This window comes from Silene latifolia, chromosome 9 (genome assembly GCF_048544455.1).
Source record: "Silene latifolia isolate original U9 population chromosome 9, ASM4854445v1, whole genome shotgun sequence".
Classification (NCBI taxonomy): Eukaryota; Viridiplantae; Streptophyta; class Magnoliopsida; order Caryophyllales; family Caryophyllaceae; genus Silene; species Silene latifolia.
In genome coordinates, this window is record NC_133534.1 from 51,294,508 (window position 1) to 51,315,673 (window position 21,166).

The 21,166-nt window shown below is 37.6% G+C and overlaps 2 protein-coding genes across 3 annotated transcripts; one reads left to right on the forward strand and one right to left on the reverse strand.

The window, feature by feature from the left end:
• Positions 1-12,349: 12,349 nt before the first annotated feature.
• Positions 12,350-13,912, forward strand: LOC141599752 (F-box/kelch-repeat protein At1g80440-like). The gene has a single exon (XM_074419861.1). It carries the CDS (start codon positions 12,577-12,579, stop codon positions 13,687-13,689), a length of 1,113 nt encoding a protein of 370 aa, XP_074275962.1. The 5' UTR covers positions 12,350-12,576; the 3' UTR covers positions 13,690-13,912.
• A 156-nt stretch (positions 13,913-14,068) lies between these two features.
• Positions 14,069-20,941, reverse strand: LOC141599751 (uncharacterized). Of its 2 annotated transcripts, none has more exons than XM_074419859.1 (5): positions 20,696-20,941; positions 19,014-20,101; positions 16,524-17,296; positions 15,559-15,615; positions 14,069-14,718 (listed from the first exon to the last, which is right to left on the reverse strand). In XM_074419859.1, exons 2-5 carry the CDS (start codon positions 20,005-20,007, stop codon positions 14,473-14,475), a joined length of 2,070 nt encoding a protein of 689 aa, XP_074275960.1. In that variant the 5' UTR covers positions 20,008-20,101; positions 20,696-20,941; the 3' UTR covers positions 14,069-14,472. The 2 variants fall into 2 exon arrangements, with proteins under 2 accessions (XP_074275960.1, XP_074275961.1); XM_074419860.1 differs by having other exon boundaries at positions 19,014-20,120; positions 20,696-20,850.
• Between the last annotated feature and the right edge of the window lie 225 nt (positions 20,942-21,166).

The window sequence follows — 21,166 nt, forward strand, 5'->3', positions numbered from 1 at the left end:
TACTATCTTACGTCCTTCGTTAAAAAAATACCCGTAATTTTACCAATGTGTGATGACTAATTTTAATCCAAAATAAATCCGGCACATGAGGAGAACACGGCCAAGCGAGTAACAAACGCCACAACGAGATCTTATCTTTGCTACAAATAATTATGCAATTTAACTTGGTAGGACTGACCATTATTCACTTGGGCCATTAATATTCATTTTCCATGTTTCTATGTTAAAAACCAGACAATTAGGAATGTGGCCCCAATAGGGGAAAAGCCCAATCAAAATATAGGTCTTATATAACAATTTGAGCTCATTCTATTTATCAACTAACTTACTTGGGCCTTCGGTAACTAGACCCATTATTACTTCCTCAATTGGGCCATTTTCATCGATTACTTTTCGTCGACCCATTTACTTCCTCAATTGGGCCATTCTCATCCATTCTTTCTCGTCGACCCATTTACTTCCTCAATTGGGCCATTTTCATCCATTCATTTACTTGGGCCGTCAGTAAGTAGATGTCATTTGCAATTTGCAATTTGCAAAGTTAACACATTACAAATTAAATGTTTTTCTTTTTGCAATTGATTCATTTTAAGTTTTTAAAACCTTAATAATCAAGCATAACAAACCGAGACCGAAATTATTTTTGATCGACAACGAATAATGGACAACTATCGTCAAAATACAAATTTAGATCAACAATCAATAACAAATTAAAGCTTCTTCTCTTATTTATGTAGTATTATCACAATACAAATTGATAATAATAATACAAATACAACCCATGAATAATACAAATAACCGACGAGCTAACTTTTCTGATTTAGTAGCACGTAACTTCTGAGATTTCAATTTAATATTTTCCGATGTCAATTGTCGTAACCTATCCTCCAAAGAGTTGTTTAGATCAATCAACCTGTTCATGTTCCGATCAACCTCCACGCATTCATCCCATACGAAGTAACCACAATCTTCAGTCTAAAGATGCATTAAAAATTAATTAGAGCAATAAACATAGATATTATACTAATTATATTATTTTGAGCTATAAACATAAATATACCTTCCATAAGGGACAACGATAAAAAAACCTTCCTTTGTTAGGTCCATTTTTCTTCACGAGTTGACGGATTGGAACCAAGTTATGATAACAATGTGAATCGCAAGAACAAGATTGATTAAAACTCATATTAAAGATGATGGTGGTGTCGATACAATTGAAATATAGTATGAGATTTTAATAATTAAATATGATTATTAGATTTGGAAACAAAATATACTTATTTTTTTAAGGAATTATTAGATTTGGGAAAAAAAATATACTGATTTTTTTTTTATGGATTATTAGATTTGGGGAAAAAAATATACTGATTTTTTTAAGTGAGAGAAACGAATATACTGATTTTTTTAAGTGAGAGAAACGATTTTTTTTAGTTAGAGAAATGAGGTTAAAATAAATAAGAACATAAAATAAATATAAGAAACAAAAAATAATTAGTATAGAGATTAGTATAAAAAAATTAGATTAATATTGCTAATGATCTTTGGAAAGTGTAGCAATTAATAGGTTGTCTCTTTTTGAATTTGAAATTCAAAATTTTCAAATTTATCCCTCTAAAAACTCATTTGAAAAAGATTTCTTATGGTCCCTACCAAACTCCACTTGGTGTGCTCTCACTGGCCTGTGTACCAAGGCCCTTGTACACCCCGTGTACTTGTAGCCTTTTCGGTCATGACCATGAGTTTAACTTCTAAATCCCTCCACTTGTCACTATGTCACTTATCTTAACTAATTAAGGAGTACAACGGTATATCCGTTTATAGACGGGTCTCATAATCTCATTTTTGCATGAATAGTAATCTTTTCATCCCACTTATTCACATATTCAACCCATCTACAATTTTATACAGATAGTATCCGTCTAAATTAAAATTTTGTGTATAACAATACCGACTTTCTTACAATCAATTTGTATTAATTAAAAATCAATGAATATTCAATAAATGATGTCAAAATTAATGAATGTAATATTGTACTCTGTAAATAAAAAACTAACATTTCATAATTTTATGAAATAGTGACGAGATTAATGAAAGTGGCCCTGTTCTTTTTGGTTTGTTTTCAGCTCATTTCAGTTCAGGTCAGCTCTATTTAGTTCAATTTAGCTCAGTTCAGTTCAACTCAGCTCCATTCAGTTCAATTCAGCTCAGCTTCATTCAGCCCAGATCCACTAGATTCAGCTCAATTCAATTCTGCTCATCTTAAACTTAATAATTTTTATTAATATCTTAAACTTAATACTTTTTATTAATACTATTTATTTAATATTGTTGTTGTTGTTGTTGTTGTTGTTGTTGTTGTTGTTGTTGTTGTTGTTGATTTATTATTAATTAATTATCCTCATTATTGTTATTATAATGAATATAATGGTTATTAAAATCTATAATATTCATATTAATATAATTACTACTACTACTATTAATATTATTATTAATATAATTAATAATATTATTATTAATAACATTGTTAATGCTAATTTTAATATTACTATTATTGATATCTAATTATTTTTTCATATACGAACTTTACTTTCTCACATTCACTTTTTCATAAACGTTCTATTTTGTACCCTTTTCACCCAAAACTGAACCAAATGAACTCTTAAATCAATATTTTCCCTAAAATTTAATTTAGTTGCTCAAATGACTTAAAACTTAAAACATGGATTCTAATTATCAATTAATAATTAATTTACTTGTTTATCAATTATTAATATTATTTGTTAAGTTTTAATTAATCAATCAAATTTTATTTGTTTGTTAAAGATGAAATTATGGCCTGTCGATTTTTATTTAATTAATTAATTAAATTTGGATTGTTGATGGTTCGTGGTAGCTACCTAATCACTCAAATTAGGATGATAAACGGCTAGACTTTGAACAACAATCTAGCAAATTGGTACTCCATTATTTCACTTAATTAGGATTGTTGGTGAACCGTGGTTCGTAGTGGCTACCTAGTTAATCACTCAAATTAGTATATTTACTAGTATTAATATTATTATTAGTAATGTTCTTCTTCTTAGTCATTATTATTATTATTATTATTATTGTTGTTGTTGTTGTTGTTGTTGTTGTTGTTGTTGTTGTTGTTGTTGTTATTATCATTATGGTTATTAATATTAATATTATTACTATTATTATATTACAATTATTATTAATCATTATTACTACTATATTTAATATTAATATTAATATTATTATTAGTTAAGTTCAGCTCTATTCGTTCAGTTCAGCCAAGCTCTATTAAGTTCAGTTCAGTTCAGCTCACCTCTATTCATTTCAGCTCAGTTCAGTTCTAAAAAGTCAGAAAGAACAGGGCTTAATGCTCCTTATTAATAAAAGATGTGATGAAAATAATAATATTAACATTTATAGTAGTAAAAATGTAAAAACAAATAGAAAACTACGGAGTAATTTTTTATAAATTATAGAGCACTCATTATTTACACATATAAAACATTTATGCATGCCTTTCACCTTTTTAAATCTTATTTTCTTACACAACCCTTGTTAATTGAAAATAAAAAATGTCCTTCAGATTTTGAAAAAGATCGTTTTTAATATATAATCTAACAATAACTTACTCCTAACACAAATATAGTTTATTTATTATTTCTCTGTTTCAATCATTTGATTACTTTTAATTACAACACCGGCCCAAACACTTTTAAGGTAAGCAAAATAGTTGAACGGAAGGAATACTAAAGAAGTTCTTAAGCTATCATAAATTAAGGAATTATGAGTCTATAATACATGCAGCTGAGGAGATTAAGGGAATTAGTTATGCACATTGACATCATCACTTTGATTCACTAATAAAATATGAATGAATAAACCAATTTCTTTGGTAAGTTCTAAGAAACCAGTTTACAACCTCAACAAAATCTTCGTCCTAGGGTTTCCTAGGGGCCTGTCTTTTTCTCTTTGATCTCCCTCCTCTTTCTCGAGGCTCATCTTACGTCCTCTCGTAATATTAGCTTTTCTGTTCTTGTTCGTTTTCTTTGTTGTTTGTGTTTTGTTTGCAGGTGCCAATGGATAGTTCGACTTCGGGGGAACACCGGGATGGGAAGGAGCCGTTTTCAGAGGATGACAATTTGTTCGTTTGGGATGATGACGGAGGAGGGTCGACGGGGGTTAGTAATTTGATTCTCATTGGAAAACTCTGGGCGTCTAGAGCTATCAATGTGAAGGCGGCGATCGATACTATGGTGAACTTATGGAACCCTAATGTTGCGATTGTGGGGAATGTTGTCGACGCAAGGGAGAAAATCTTTATCTTCCGCTTTGATAATGAACGTGATAAGGCCAGGGTGTGGGAGGGTCAACCGTGGCATTTCGACAAATTCCTTTGGTGTTTCAACGAACCCAATCATGCTGGTAAGATTACGGATGTTCCTCTATTCAATTTTCCAATATGGGCTAGGGTTTACGATCTTCCGATTGCGGGACGAACAAGTCTGATTAATGCCAAACGGTTAGGAGATACCCTGGGTTCCTTTATCAGTGTGGAATTTGGCCCTAATGCGGAACTCGATAGAGCCATTCGGCTGCGTATTTTGCTTGATGTACGAAAGCCTCTTAAAGCGAAAGTTCCTGTTCGTATGAAAAACGGTAATGCCATTCATTTCGATGTTAAATACGAGAGATTACCCACTTTCTGTTACGGTTGTGGGCTAATTGGCCACGGGGAGAAAGACTGTGACGATGGCCCGTATGAAGATAACGAACTGAAGCTTGGTGGATGGCTTAGGGCATCACCGTGGAAGGTTGTTAAAACTATGAAAGAGAATGTGAGTAAAGTGGCTAGGGACTTGAGGCCTAGCTTTGAAGCTTCGAGAGTTGAAGAGGATAACGATGCTGTGGCAATTATGATTGAGAAGCTACGTCAAGTGGTTATTGGGTTACGGAGAAGGAAGAATTATGATGGGGCAGGGGAGTGTTGTGGTGATGGGAAAGAAAACGGGGAGAGGGCGGCTGGAGGGGAGGAAAATGGTGTGGGGAAAGGAGGGAGGGGTGGTATAGCTGGTGAGGAGTTGGCTTCGGGCATAGGGTGTAACGGAGGGGTGGAGGAGTTGGCTGTGGCTAACAGGGATGCTGGGGAGGTGGGCCTCGGTATAGGAGGGGGTTTGGAAGGGAGGAAAGATGATATCAGTGAGCTGGATGGAGGGTCGGAGAGTGGAATGGTGATAGGGGGTAATGAGTTGGTGATAAGGGGACATGCTCAGGGGTTGTCGGGTAAAGGTGATAAAGGGAATGGTAAAGGGGGATGCTGGACGAGGTGGGACAGGGTGGTGAGTGGAGGCTCTGCTACCACGCTTAGTGCTAGTGGGGGTTTGAATGAGTCGGGGAAACGGGGGAGGGAAGAAAGGAATGGGAATACAGTGGAGAAACGACAGAGACTTGACACAGACGGGGGCGTCTTAATACCTGAGGCGGTGGTTGACGTGGATCAACCCCGCTGGGCCCAATGAATTACTTAAGCATTAACTGTCGGGGCTTGGGCAATTTCGACAGTGTGAGTGCACTCCGTGAGCTGGTACGGAGGGAAGCCCCGGCCATTCTTTTTCTTTCTGAAACGAAATTGAGTGGTCGTGAAATGAGGAAGGTGAGGGAACGGTTGGATGGCTATTTTGGGATTGAAGTTGATAGTGCGGGTCGTTCAGGAGGGTTGGCTTTTCTTTGGAAAAAGGAGATCGACTGTACCTTTGTTTCTGCGTCGATTCACCATATGGACTTTGTTATTAAAGGGGAGGAAGGGGAATGGAGAGTGACCGGCTTTTATGGCTGGCCGGCTGTTAACGATCGTCATTTGTCTTGGGAACTTCTACGGGTTTTAAATACCCAATCTTCGCTCCCTTGGCTTTTTTTTGGTGATTATAATGAAGTGCTTTTTGCTACTGAGATGAAGGGAGGGAGCCGACCACAATGGCAGATGAATAATTTTCAAGCAGCTGTGGATGAATGTGGACTGCGGGATCTTCCTCGGATGGGTTATAATTTCTCTTATGATAATGGACAAGCTGGTGAAGCGAATCGACAGAGTATGATAGATAGAGCTATGGGTAATGGGGGTTGGTATGAGCTATTTCCGTATGCAAAATTGCACTACTTGAATCGGGAATGGTCGGACCACGCTCCGATTAAAGTGGTACGGAATGGGAAGGCTCCTGAGGTAGAACGGGCTCGTGCGTTTAGATTTGAGCAAATTTGGGTTGGGAGTGAGGGCTGTGAAGAAGCCGTGGAGATGGGAGTCATTAAAGGGGGCAGAAATTTAGCAAAGATCATCAACGAATGTACAGCTGAGTTACGAGCGTGGAAGAAAACAAACATTTCACAAATCAGCCGTGACATTGTTCGGAAAAGAGCCCACCTGACGCGACTTAATGAAGGTGATAGAGAGGAGGATACCGTAGCTAGGAGGAAGAAATTAGTGGCGGAGATTTCTGAACTTAGACGGAAAGAGGAGCAATACTGGCGACAACGATCCAGGGCATTGTGGCTGAAAGATGGAGACCGAAACACGAAATTCTTCCATAATAGGGCAGGAGAACGAAAGCGTAAAAATCATATAGCCTGCTTGGTCGATGATGAGGGAGGAAGCCATGTGGGCGATGAGGCGGTGACACGTGTGGCTATTGGGTATTTTCGTGAGCTATTTACTTCCTCGAGACCGACTGATATGGATGAGGTTTTTGATGGGTTTGAAAGAAGGGTCACGGGTCCGATGAATGAAATTCTACGCCAGGATTATAGCGAAGACGAGGTGGTGGACGCCCTTCACCAAATGCATCCGCTGAAAGCTCCAGGCCCAGACGGTATGAATGTCCTTTTCTATCAAACCTACTGGAAGCTTATTGGTCCTGCGGTTATTGACACAGTGCTTGGAATTCTCCGAGGGGAACGATCTATGGTGGAATTTAATAGAACTAATATTGTCTTAATTCCGAAGAAGAAAGCGCCAGACAAAATTCGGGATTTTAGGCCCATTAGTCTATGTAATGTGGTGTATAAATTGGTTTCGAAGGTCTTAGCCAACCGTCTAAAGCAGTTTCTGAATGAGATTGTATCTGTGAACCAAAGTGCTTTTACTCCGGGACGTGCTATTTCCGATAATGTTATGATAGCTTTCGAAATCTTCCACCATATGAAGAATTCGAGAGGTGCCGAGGGATTTATGGCCTTGAAGTTAGATATGGCAAAGGCCTATGACCGTGTGGAATGGGTGTTTTTGAGGCGTGTTCTTGCGGCGTTGGGTTTTGATAGGGCGTGGGCAGCTCGGGTTATGGAGTGTGTGACGACCGTCTCCTTTGCAGTTATGATTAATGGTAATCCTTCGGAAGCATTTCAACCGGGTAGAGGGCTTCGGCAGGGAGATCCTATTTCCCCGTATCTTTTCATTCTGTGCGCTGAAGTCTTATCTCATCAAATGAGGCGAGCTGTTGAGGTGGGATCACTTCATGGGGTCCGAATTGCAAGTACAGCTCCGGTGGTCTCTCATCTGTTATTTGCAGACGATAGCATCTTCTTTACGAAGGCAAATAATGAAGAGGCTGATGTTATCATTGCGATCTTGAGAAGATATAAGAAGGCGTCTGGACAGCTGGTTAATTTGGATAAGACAACGGTTTCTTTCAGTAGAGGGGTTACGGCGGAGAGGAAAAGCTCGATTGCGAATAGGCTTGGTGTGACGGCAGTTGAGGAACAATATCGGTATCTTGGTCTTCCCACGGTTATTGGTCGGTCGAAGAAAGGGTTAACGAACATTTTACGAGATAAATTAAGCAAACGTCTTCAAGGATGGCGCGGGAAAATATTGTCAAGGGCGGGTAAGGAGGTTCTTTTAAAGGCAGTCGCCAATTCACTCCCTACCTATGTGATGAGTATTTTTAAAATTCCCGCTAATTTTTGTGACGAGCTTAGAACTATTATGTCTCGTTTCTGGTGGAATCATGAAGAAGGGAAGAATGGTATAAGCTGGGTGGCATGGAAGAAACTCTGTCGATCAAAAGGAATGGGAGGTATGGGTTTTCGCGACTTCAAGTTTTTTAATTTAGCCTTACTTGGGAAGCAAGCATGGCGTCTCACGACTGAGAGAGGGAGTTTATGGGAGGAGGTGATGAGGGCTCGTTACTATCCTAATGGGTCTTTTCTCACGGCTGGTTTGGGTTCGAACCCGAGCTATGTTTGGCGGGGGATTGTCGAGGCTAGGTCTAGGCTATGCAAGGGTCTACGGAAGAGGATTGGGAACGGGTTGTCGACAAAGGTTTGGCAGGAGGCTTGGCTGCCTCATACTCCGTCTGGGAGAATTCTTTCGCCTTGCTCACCGGGGAATGAGGAGCTGAGGGTTGGCGATCTCTTGGCCGAGGATGGTGGATGGAATGAGGCTAGGTTGAAGGAGCTGTTGCTACCGTTTGAAGTTTGCAGAGTTATGGATGTGCGGCTTAGCTCGAATAGACCAAATGATATTTGGTATTGGAAACCGGAGAAGGATGGGGTCTATACTGTGAAGTCGGCCTATCATATGCTGGCTGGGGAAGAATGGTTAGATGTGGGAGGGGCGTCGAATTGGGAGAGAGAATCATGGCTCTGGAAACGACTCTGGAATACTCCGGTGTGGCCCCGAATCAAGCTTTTCTTTTGGCAGCTGTGCAGCGAGGCGCTAGCGACAAGAGCGAACATAGCAACACGAGTAAGAGGTGATAATTCTTTTTGTTCCTTTTGCAATTCGTCTTTTGAAACTAGTTTACATCTTTTTAAAGATTGCCATGTAGCGAAGCGGGTTTGGGAGGACTTGGATGTTGATGTCGGGGATGACGGAGTGAGGGGTGGAATCAGGGACTGGATTGAGGACCGTTGGAGGGAGTTGGGTGTTCGAGAGCATAATATTCTCATGATTGGGTGCTGGGCTTTGTGGGAACACCGAAATAAAGTTGTGTTCGAGAAAAGGGAGGTTGATCCGTGGTGTGTTTCCAGACGAGTTAGGGATGTGCTTGAAGAGAGTGAGGGAGCTGGGTATGTCTTTGATAGGGCTAAGGCTGTGGTGACGCGAAAGAAGAGTGGGGATGAGGGTGGTTGGAGACCGGCGCCAAGCGGGTTTGTGAAGATTAACGTAGATGCAGGCGTTAAGGAAGGGGAAGGAGGCAGCTGTGGGGTGGTTTGTCGCAATACGGGGGGCCGGGTCTTATGGGGGCTGACGTTGGTGGATGAAAGGACGTGGGAAGCTCATGTGGCGGAGGCGGTGGCGGTGCTCGAAGGGATGCAGGAAGCGTTGCGAAGGGGCTACCTTGATATCGTTATGGAGAGCGATTGCCTTCAAGTGATTGAAGCCATTAGAAAGAAGAAGCCGGGCAGAAGCATCTTTGCTCTTGTCATTCAAGACATTATTTTACTTTCGTCTTCCTTTAATTCTATTTTGTGGTCTTTTACGAGTCGTGTAAACAATTCCGTAGCACATGCGCTTGCGCATATTGTTCCTAGGTCGTTAGGTCGGTTCGAGTGGTCGGATTCTTTGCCACCGATTGCGAACTCTGCTGTTTTGTTTGATTTATCGTCTATTTAAAAAGCCTTCGGATTTTTTCCTAAAAAAATAAAATATGAATGAATAAGTTTAGAGTTGTCGAAAGTATGCCGTCAATTTACAACAGAGTCTATTCAATACTATCATGCAGTGACACATGGTTGCAGTAGAAGTCACTTACAAACGCTCAACCAATTAATTGTTTAATTATCATCAAATTGTTTGAACTTTGAACACTACAATTGAAAACTAATTCATACGCTATATGATGTACACATTTTTATGTAGATACCTTCAAAATACAGGCGTCATTGTAAATCAAAACGAGATAAAATAACTAATTGAGTTGAAAATTGTGGCCACAATTGAAATTAAAAAAAGAGGTGTGTAACGTCTCGGTTCTTGTATTATTATTATTTTAGACAATATTTTTTTTATACGAGGCGTTCCGTACCAACTCACTATATAACATATAACTTTTTTTTTTGAGGTAATATAACATATAACTTTTGAAAATCTAACATTGTATGATAGATAAAACCTCTCAACTAAAACTTTAAGGTAATGGTTGGTTGATGACCAACTATTATATTTATATTTATATTCTATTACAGTATATATATACTAAACAAATTATATCACATTGTCCAACCAGGAAAAAACAATTAATTTATCAAACCAATTACAACTTATTCTATTAAGTTGTAATATGAATAATTAAACTAAATTAATTTAATAGTCATGCTCCATGTTCTTTTTATGTGGAAATAAAGTGAAGTAAGAAGGAAAATACTAAAAATAAGGCTCGTACAAATTTTTTTATTAAAAAACCACAAATTCTTATATAAGACGGGTATATATAAAATGATATTTAATCTGTTTTAATGTTAAAATAGCTCTGAAAAACTAAGTGATTCTCCGTAAAATACTCGTAAAAATGCAATGTCTTGGATTTGAAGTAGTGCACTGTGCAAGCAGAAGAATTAGGGGGATGAGGAATCGTAGAAAGACATTCAAGAAACTTCATCTAGATTCTATTCTAGCGGCCGATATTGTGTTTACTTATCTATGGTCGGACCACAACTTCTTTAATATAATAATATTTGTTCAAACCGACTTTATGTCATGCTCATTAATATACTTTCTATTAATAATTTAAATGGCTAAATAAAATAGATGTGACAAAAATGGAATAATTAGGGACTAACAAAAAGCTTTTCTATTCATTTAGCATAAAATCTCATTATAGACGGCACATATCCGTCTATAACTAAAGACGGCCAAATACATTACCACATTCTTAATAGGATAAGCAACAAGTGGGGTGGGGGGACCAAAAATGTCACCATTTTCAAGCTATTTGATCCGTCTTTAGCTATAAACGGATACATTCGTCTATAGCAAGACTAGCTGTTCATTTAGATGCAACTACTATTTGATACTCCTCATTTTTTGGGCTATGTTTTTTTTAGTTAATTTCACTTCTCATTCAGTTCAGCTTACTTTAATTTAGCTTAACTTACTTTAACTATATTCATCTCAACTAACTATAGTTCATTTCAGCTCAATTTAACTTACTGCGGTTCATTTCAGCTAAATTAAGTTAGTTCTATTCAACCCTATTCAGCCCAAAAGAGCATCTAGAGGTCAATGTTGACAAACTTTGGCCATAAATAACTAAAAACATAAAAATTGTTACTAAATAAAATTATTTTAATTTATCATAAAAAAAATGTTCACAACATATTATTTTCAAAGAAAGAAGTTATATATACATGTCAGAATCTACAGTCAAGTCTACGATCAAAGTACCTTCTTGAAAACCGCGTAAAAAGCAAATAGGAAGAAATAAAAAAAAAAAATATATGAGAATGAGTATACTTATTTTAAATCTAAGATGGATATACATCACTTCACTCTGAGATAAACTTTATTTTTCCAAAATAAACTTTGTAAAAAAATTTCCATAAAATACTCCAGAGTAATACGAATTACGAAGTACATTAATTTTTCTGCATTTTTTATGCAAAATATTAAAACTTGAAACTTCAAAACCTTAGTAAATATTCATTTTATTTCCGTACTTTAAATAAAAATAATCTTCACATATGTTGAACATACTAATTTTATTTTCGTACATTTAATATAAATAATCTTCACATATACTTCCTCGAAGTCTCTCAATTTATAAATGTATCAAAAAAATATGTAAAAGTAAATGAATGGGAATGGATTACATAGAACAAAGACTAAAAAAACCATTTTTTTTGTTTCTAAAAGTACTTATAAGTTATAACCACGAATTTTAGAATGATAATTTAAAAATAATATTTCTTAATAAATACTCCTTCCATTCAACTTCACGCTACCACTTTCTATTTTATACACTATTCACAATTAAACATTCTATTTCAATTTTCTCTCAAATACATAAGTGAAAATATATTCATATGGGATCTTGTTTAATTTGTCTTTACGAATACATTAAAAATATCTAACTTTTATATTTTTTGCAAATAGGTAGTTAATGATATTTATCACGTGAAACACTTGTTAACAAACGTGAAAAGTAAGATGATAGTGTGGAGTTGAATTGAGCGAGTAACAAGAATACAAATATACAATCAATCGTTTATCCTCCAGCAAATCATGCGGTCTTGTCAATTGTCATGTTTCTAGAAATGATCCGTTATCCATGCATTCCTTGTATAAAAATCCAATCATACAATTTTATACACGAAAAACGAAATGATCCACCCCTTCTATTAAAAAATCAAATCCCACACCCTTCCTATCTTCACAACTACTGTACAAACTACTTTTTCTTTATTCATTCCTCTCTTATCCTTTATTTCTTTCCTTTCTCCCTATATATATAACCTCAACTCAAACACTCTCAAAACTTGTCCAACTTCAATTTTACACTATCTTGTTCATGACTTTATATCAATAAATATCAAAGCAGCAATCACTCTATATATTTGATTTGAAAATATATTATGGGTCATATAATTCCGGGTTTAATCGACGATTTGGGTCGGGAGTGTTTGATAAGGACTCCTTATCAAGACCTCCCAACCGCTTCCTTAGTATGTAAGATGTGGCGAGATGAGATTACGGGTCCGCAGTTCCGCCGCTTTAGAAAAGCGGCGGGAGTCACCCGACCTGTCATCATATTAGCGCAGGCTAAAACAGAGGACCCCAAATTGACTTCGGGTCAAGGTGAGTTGAAGCAGAGCTGCTTAACCACGCCTACATACCAGCTCATCTTATCCGACCCGACTACTCGGAGTTGGACCCGATTACCCGCTATTCCTGGGCTGCCCGATGGTGTCGGGCTGCCCGTGTTTTGCGGGTTAGTTGGGTCCGTGACGGATATATTGGTTATAGGGGGGTGGGACCCGGTGACTTTGCGGGCGTCAAGTGATGTGTATATTTATAGCTTTTTAACGGGAAGATGGAGGAAAGGTGCGGATATGCCAGGTGTACGGCGATCCTTCTTCGGATGTGCCACGTCAGATGATGATCGGATGGTTATCGTCGCAGGTGGCCATGACGAGGACAAAAACGCCCTGAAATCAGCGATGATGTATGACGTGGATAAGGACGAATGGACCCTACTTCCTGACATGGCCAGGGAACGTGACGAGTGTAAGGCGATCTTCCACTGTGGAAAGTTTCATGTCATCAGTGGTTACTCCACTGATACACAAGGCTGTTTCGAACGGACTGCCGAAGTGTTCGACACATCAACGTGGCAGTGGGGTCCCATAATCGAAGACTTTGCAGTTGTCAGCGCAAACCCAAACCCAAGCTCTTACGTAGCTTCCCAAGATGGGAACGTCTACGCTTGTGTTGACGAGCATAGCGGTGACATAGCTGTCCGTGTAGGCGACTCTTGGAAGGTGATCGGGACAGTGCCAGCTGAGGTGCGCAGGTCGCGGTGGATGGTTGAGTATGAAGAGAATAGAGTTTTGGTGATTGGATCGTCGAAAGAAGGGAAGGCACATGAAGGTTATGTGTTGGATTTGAAGAAGAATAAATGGAGCAAAGTTGATTTGCCAAATCAATTTAGTGGACATGTTCAATGTGGTTGTGTTATAGAGCTTTAATGCTTTGTTTTGCTTTTTGCCTACTTTTTGGTATTAGAGAGCCACTAAAGTGATGGTATTAGAGAGCTACTTAAGAGTGATATTAGAACTACTTAAGTAAGATTACAGCTCCTTGCCTAAAGAAATAGTGTATGTAAATATGCAGTTTCCTAATTATCACAACTTTTGTACTCCGTATTTGTGTAATATTCCATCTTTCTAAAGATAAATCACCTTCGGATAATTCTCGGTACAAGCTACTACTGCTACTACAGAGGTCTGAGATCTAACCACTTTGACTTGGGTTATGTTTGACGACAATGATTACACTTGTCTAAAACGTGAAATAAAAGTCGAAACCTGAAAAGTATTGGCGGAAAAGTTAACGGTACACCTCAACTAAAAACCTCAAGAACCTTGTTGTTTAACACCATGAAAATTGATAGTACAGGGGAAACTGTATTTGTTTTTTAAAGGAGCACTTTTCTTCTATAAAGATCTTTACCAAAGAGTTCTACAAAGTTGTGCATAAGAAGAAAAGTAACAAATTTTGAACTCCAAAAGCAACCTTCCACCCATAATTCCGTTCCCAGGTATTTCTAGCTCCATCCACTTTACGTACACTACAAGTAACGATTGTCTACTTTTCAGATTACAAGAAGACAACTTCAGACGGTATTTACCAAACTAATTTCAAGGTATCTAATTCTGATGCCTGGTGCTCCTTAACTTTGCTTCTATTACTGAATAACCTCAGTTCCTAGTAAATGAAAGAATGAAACAAAAACGTGAAAGTAATACAGGTCACTTAATTCGCATGCACTTGAAAAGGAGCTCGAAGAACAACTTATACATGTGTCTCTTCAAGTACATCCTTTCTACTTTCTCCCTGCCTTTCACTCCCATTTGCTGCCTAATAGAAGGGTTTTTCAACAAGTACCTGAGATTTTCAGCAAGCACTTTGGTACCTGGACGACCTAGAGGATGCAGGCGACCTGTAATATTTTGCTCTACAATCTCTGTTGTACCACCCGCGTCAGTTCCAAGTACCTGCTCCATGAGCCCCACAAGAATTTGTCATTTGATCGTATCTTATTTAGTTATTAACGCGTCAGGAAAAGAACTAAAAAATTCTCACTCCCAAGAATTATTAGTTCAACTATGAAAGTCATCTAGATTTCACTCTAAAAGGAAAAAGAAGACATGTCGGAGCCTGGGAGGGGGTAGTCAAGGATATTTTAAGTACACGCAAATTGTAAAACTGCCTAAAATAGCAAAAAAAATTGAACTTATTAAGTCTTCACAACACTAGGTTTACTCCTATGCTGCAAGTTTATAGCCTCAGTAGTCAGTCCCCAACATTCTTAAAGGAATTCATGGCAGATATGATGCACGTGAATCACAGACTGAAGCTTCATTATGTATAGGGTTATGGGAAGATTTCTGTAGAGCCCTTACTCGACACCTCTATGAAGAATACAATCTATCAGATGGGAAAATGCTAAAGCCCTACAAATGACAAATAAGCAAGGCCCAGAAGAGTATGGTGGTGGTACTTCAATAATAGACTGATGCGACCGAATCACAAATGTTTCTGCAACTTGGAGGTGGCCATATTTCCAAAATGGGAAGTATCCTGGACGAGGGCATTATGATAGTGATGCACTGAGGCTGACTACCGAGTCAGGAAGAAAGTGGGATAAGATAAACTCTTTATCATGAAGACTTAAATGATACGATCTCACATGTGAGATCATCTTATACAAGACTTAGTGATCAGTCCAAAAACGAAGATGTGCTGACAGGCATGATGTAATCTAGTCAAAAGTTTTATGTCCGAGTAGAAAAGTGAATAAACAATCATAATATATGATGATGATTCAGACTTACAGGAAGACCAAATGCCATAGCCTCGATTGTGACTCTTCCAAATGTCTCGCCAAGACCCTGTGAACAATAATTTCATCACCATTATTTGTCTGTACCAAGTACAATCTACATAAGACATTTGATGTGGGTGTCAGTGTGTCATAATAGGGTTTGTTCTGGAATCTGGCATGGACTCTATTATATGCATCCAATGTTGAGATATGGCCTTGGGAAAACAATCACTCTTTCGTTATGTTTCTTGTTTTGTCTCTTAGCTTAGAAGAGTTAAGCATGGAGAAACTGTTACATGTAAAGAAGTTATATCCTAATAAACTGAACCAGGAAATAAGTGAGGCTTAGCACAGGAATAGTAAATGTCATATGATCTTGTACTCCAGGAGGGGAAGACATGATGTAATGATATGTAAAACTGGAAAATGAGATAATTGATGAAAACCAACTTTTAGTCGAATTGCCCTATCAACTCCTATGGTAGCACACAGTAAGGTTTTGAGGTCTCGAGATGAGTTCTCAACTTTGACTTCAAAAAATTCACTGTGAAACCTTAAATTCACACCATCCGATGTAGGACCATCTTACCTAAGTATTTGTCATTGAGGAAAGCCACTGACAGCATAATCTCTCCTCAATCAGTCTTATCCTATCCATCTATATTGACTACGGAGACTAATTGTCATAATGTTTATCAAGAAAACACTAAATGCAAGCTTGTAAGTGAATCAGTTGTTTAGAATGTATATAGTATGCCTGGTGAAGTTAAATGATAGAAGAAACAATGTCAGAAAAAGGATAAGCGAAGAAATCAAATCTATTAGGAAAAAAACATAAACAAAAGAACTCGATGGACGAAATTTTTTAGTTCCACTTCACCTAGATAAACGTACTTCATGATAGGCATTCTGACGTTGTGCTAGAACAATTAATAGCCCCTCTAATAGGAAACATAAGCCAAATCAAAATTTCACCTGGGAATTAGTGACGTAAACATCAGCCGCAGAATACAGGGAAGTAACATGTGTTGTGGTTGGACTCCAGATAACGGAGTTTGACAAATTTGGATGTTTCGACAAAAAGTCGAGAATTTCTTTGACATACATCACCTTGTTGCTCTTGGATCCAACAGAACCAATCAGGATCTTAAGAGCATTGGCAGGTATTTCCTGGTTGGAATTATCTCTGTGCAATTTCAAGTAATTCTTCAGCTTCTGAGGCGAACCTCTTAAATGAAACTTCCCTGCCAATGAGGTGGCATTCAGCTCTCCCTCTAGCAAAGGCTTCAATCTGATTTTAGTTTTAGAAGGGATCTCTTCAATTACCAAATTCGCTGATTCAACAAGTAGAAGTTGACCCTTAGCAGCATTTATGCTACCTAGAGATATCACTAGCATATCATTATCAGTCAAACCCATTTCTTCCCTTACTGCATCTCTTAGCATTTGCCTTTTCTGTAACATTCGCTCTGGATTTGCTAAAGGAGTATTAAGTGAACAAGATATCCCCGCTACAAAGGCCAGTTCATCATTGACAGATAAGGGAATCACGGCAGTTTGGGTAGTTAATTTGATGTTATTTTCTGTAGACCAGTTCAACCACTGTTTTGACTGCATTTCAGAAAGAAATGCAATCATTTTTACTCGATTGAGCATGTGCTTTGAGCGTTCAAAATATTCTTCCCGGTTCTCCATGATCCACCAAGCAATTTGATTTGAACCAGCACTATAAAATGCAAGATAATGCTCTGTAGAGGAGAAAAACTATTTAGATATGCTTCCACTGAAAACAAAAAGGCAATAGATACACAATTAAATGACTTAGTACAGCGAAAGGTGTTGTATATTGCCAAACAGACTAAAAATGATATACAGATCCTCCCAAGTAAACCCATCGCCTACGGCAGAAGTCTAATCCATGAGAAAGCATAAAATAGATACAAAAAATAATAGCTCATCTAAATAACTTTTATGGTCTCTTCATATCATAAGTGGTGGATGAGAGGAGAAGTACAAGGCAACCTGTATCTTCAAAAGCATTGAGCAAGAAACCTACCTGGCACACTAGATTAAACTAATTTGTACCTTGTAGGTTCAGATTTCTGTAAGAGCAGAAATGGAGAGCTGAAGGCTCTAAATATCATGTGGAATGAAGTAAAATATCACTTGCTCGTACACATGTATTAAAGTAGGATGAAATCAATATAGGCGCAAATCATGCACACTTCCAGAGAAAAAGGATTACGCATCTGAGGTAGTACCTCAAACCTTGTAGTTTTTGAGCATATACACATTTTTTCTGAGCATATTACCATTTATAAATATAGTTTTTGAGCAATATTATATTTTTTTAGTGTAATGTTTTAGTAAATGTGCTCAAAAACTTTATACTAAAGCAGAACTCAAAAACTTTAAAATAAAACTCAAAAAATAAACAATAAGAGTACTACCTCAGATGTATAGTCTTTGAATTGACACTTCCACAGGCCACATTTGAAACAGGAAAAAAAACATTCAGGTGTTGCACTTTGAAATGAAGATGATACCTTGCACGTTCATTGTTCCATATGAGTTTTTGGTGTATATGGAGCCACAAGGGCAGTTTTTTTTATGTTCAAAGGTTCCGATGTATGCAACCTTACAAGGAGAAAGTTGATGCATCTTACTAAACTCATGAGATGCAATAAACTACTCAGATCAAGAAACAATTCATATTTTCTTAACAGCACAAGCATATGTTACTAACTAACCTTCTTTTCACCATGTTCTTCACACTTTTAAAGCATGCGAGGGAATTTTGGAAAATAGGAAGAATATGAAGAAATGGAGGGAGTATATAAATCCTTGTATGACAGAAAGTCTCCATTTAAGATGCTTTCGAGCAATAACTAATTCAGGAGTACTAATCTTAGAAGTCAGAGAACTCCTGGTTGTAGGGATAAAAGCTCCAAGAATCTACTTCATATATTAAGCCATTCGTATTTTCTTCGTACATGCATTACTAACCAACAACTTTACAAGAAGCACAGGCGTTCCACGAACTAAAATTCACCAAACAAAAATCAATACTCCGTAATCTGTATAAAGGTCCTTGGCACCCCTTGACAAACGACGCCTTCTAATTGTAAACCAAGATCCTTAAAAAGGGGTTTCTTATACGTAATATTAGGTTGGAAATTAGCTTACCCATGGGAGTTGGGCGATAACAGCTCAAACATGTGAGGCCCTAAGAAAAGCACTAAGACATCATGGAGAACATTGGATAGAAATCCCAAAGCATATCAACCAGTAAGTCTGGAACTGAACATCATACTGAATCAAATAAACAAAAGAGTATAATAAAGTAGACAGTCGACAACCAGATAACATGATACTTCGGTTAAACTACTTTTGATCCAGTAGTTAAGCAAGCTGAACAGATAAACATCTAGCATACACATAACATCAGATATAACAAAAATATACCTATCCATTGTGCGCATACTGCAGATCCTGCGATGACAAGGTCTGCCTTCATAGCGGCCTTAAAGCTGAGCTCAGCCTTGTCATCAATGATCTTGATCTTTCTTCTTGTAAGCTCCGCCATCAACCCTCCCCTCCTATTAAGTATAACAGCATGGACTGTGGCCCCACAACTCAAAAGCTCTGTAGCCAGCTCCAGCATTGAAAGTGGTGCGCCTGTCATCGACAATTCATGAAAGACCAAGACAAAGTTCCTAGACCAGACTAGCCGTGCAAAGAGTTCATTCCTATCACATGTCCCAGATCTCTTCTCACGATTCCACTCTAAAATTCTATCTTCAGTTGACCCAAAGGGACCCACAAGCAACCGAAAGGTAGAATTAGTCATTCGAATTTGATCTTCCTCGGCCTCTGCCCCTCTAATCACATCCTTTTCCGTGACCTTTTTTCTCTCACGTGCTTTGCCTCGTAAACCACGTCGTTCCTTCCTACTCATCCTCTTGTTGGACACTCCCACTCGAGGAGGTAGTATCGGAGAAGGTAAGATATTATTCGACTTCTCAGCCATTGACAAATTCAGGCTACTATCAAACTTGGTTCCATTCCTTTTCTTGACATCAATCAAAATCTCATCTGAAATCAACTCTCGCCGTACATTCCCCTCAGAACCAACATTCACATTCTGTTGATCTATACCAAACCCAGCACCATTTCCTCTGTTCTCCCCATGAGCCCACCTCGACTGAATGTAGAACCCACCATAAGTCCATAGAGTTATGAGAAGCAACCAATAGACCAACCTATTACTCCTAAACCACGTAAACTTAGCCGTGCTAGACCTCCCATCACGTCTAGGAGTTCGACCAGAAGAAAGCCTCTTTAACGTGGGAGAACCTCTAGGAGTCGATCTCCCTGACAATGTGGACTTGAACGTCTTCACCGATGATGGCCTAAGCACATTCCCCCATAAATCATCATCATTATGGTTGTCCTCCATTACTTCTCCCCTTACTCTAGCTATCCTACTACAGTACTATGCATCAAAATTGGGAAACTATGTTGTTTGAATAGCACCTATGCAAGCTTAGATTCTGAAAATAACAAATAAGACTAAAGCAGCTTAATGTAAGTGAATCCGAGAATTAGGTTAAACATATTAAGAATATAATCTAGCTCTTCTACAGGCTACAGCTGAAAATACCTACAAATAACTCTAACTGTAACGCAAATTCGACAAAACACGAAAATCCGACAATGTAGTTGTAGCATAGCATAATACCGCGTAAAAATTAATATGTAACTAATCAAAAACATTAGTATCAACAAAATAACAGTAGATTGAAGCAAATATAAGTCGGCGAAAACGTAATACGCATAAAAAAAATCATTCAGAAGCTTCATTTAGGCAAGGAAATCAACGCAATTAATTTACATTAGTATAAAAGGGAAATTTAATATCAGCCTGATCTTCGTAACATGTCATTACACCAATTAATCAAAGATAAAATTAACAACAGCTTGACAAAAATGGCGGAAAAAGTAGGATGACGGAATATAATATTAAATAAATAAAAAGTAGAAAGCGATATAGGAAGTGCTAAAGGTTTCTATAAATAGACAATGACAGTAAAGTACTAAAGTAGATAGCAGAAATAAATAACGAAAGAGAGGGATAAAATAATCACCATTGTTGAAGGAATCGGCGAAAAAAATAAGGTTTAAGTTGAAGATGAAGAAGATACTGCAAAATATTGAGCTCAAGTTGTTGAATATTGATTTTGTTTTTAATGGAATTTGTTACGGAGTAGTATTTTATTATTATTTGGTGTGCAAGTTCGATAAGCAGAAAATCTAGGAGTGAAATAATAGAGGAGAGTATGGAGGAGTGAGCGTGCACCTGTCGGAAGAGAGAGAAAATAACAGGAGAGTCTGAAAAAAAGTGTAAAACTAAATCGGCTATTTAAGACGGGTAAATCCGTCTTCAACTTAACACGGTTTAAATACATTCATGATGTAGTAGTTTGACACTCGTGAGTTGTAACGGGTAATTTTGTGCTTAATTATACGCAATTTATTTTCGTAGTACGTATTTTACTCATTTTAGTACTTTTTACACAGTTTTTTCCATTTAGCTACCCTTAGTAAAAACAGAAAAT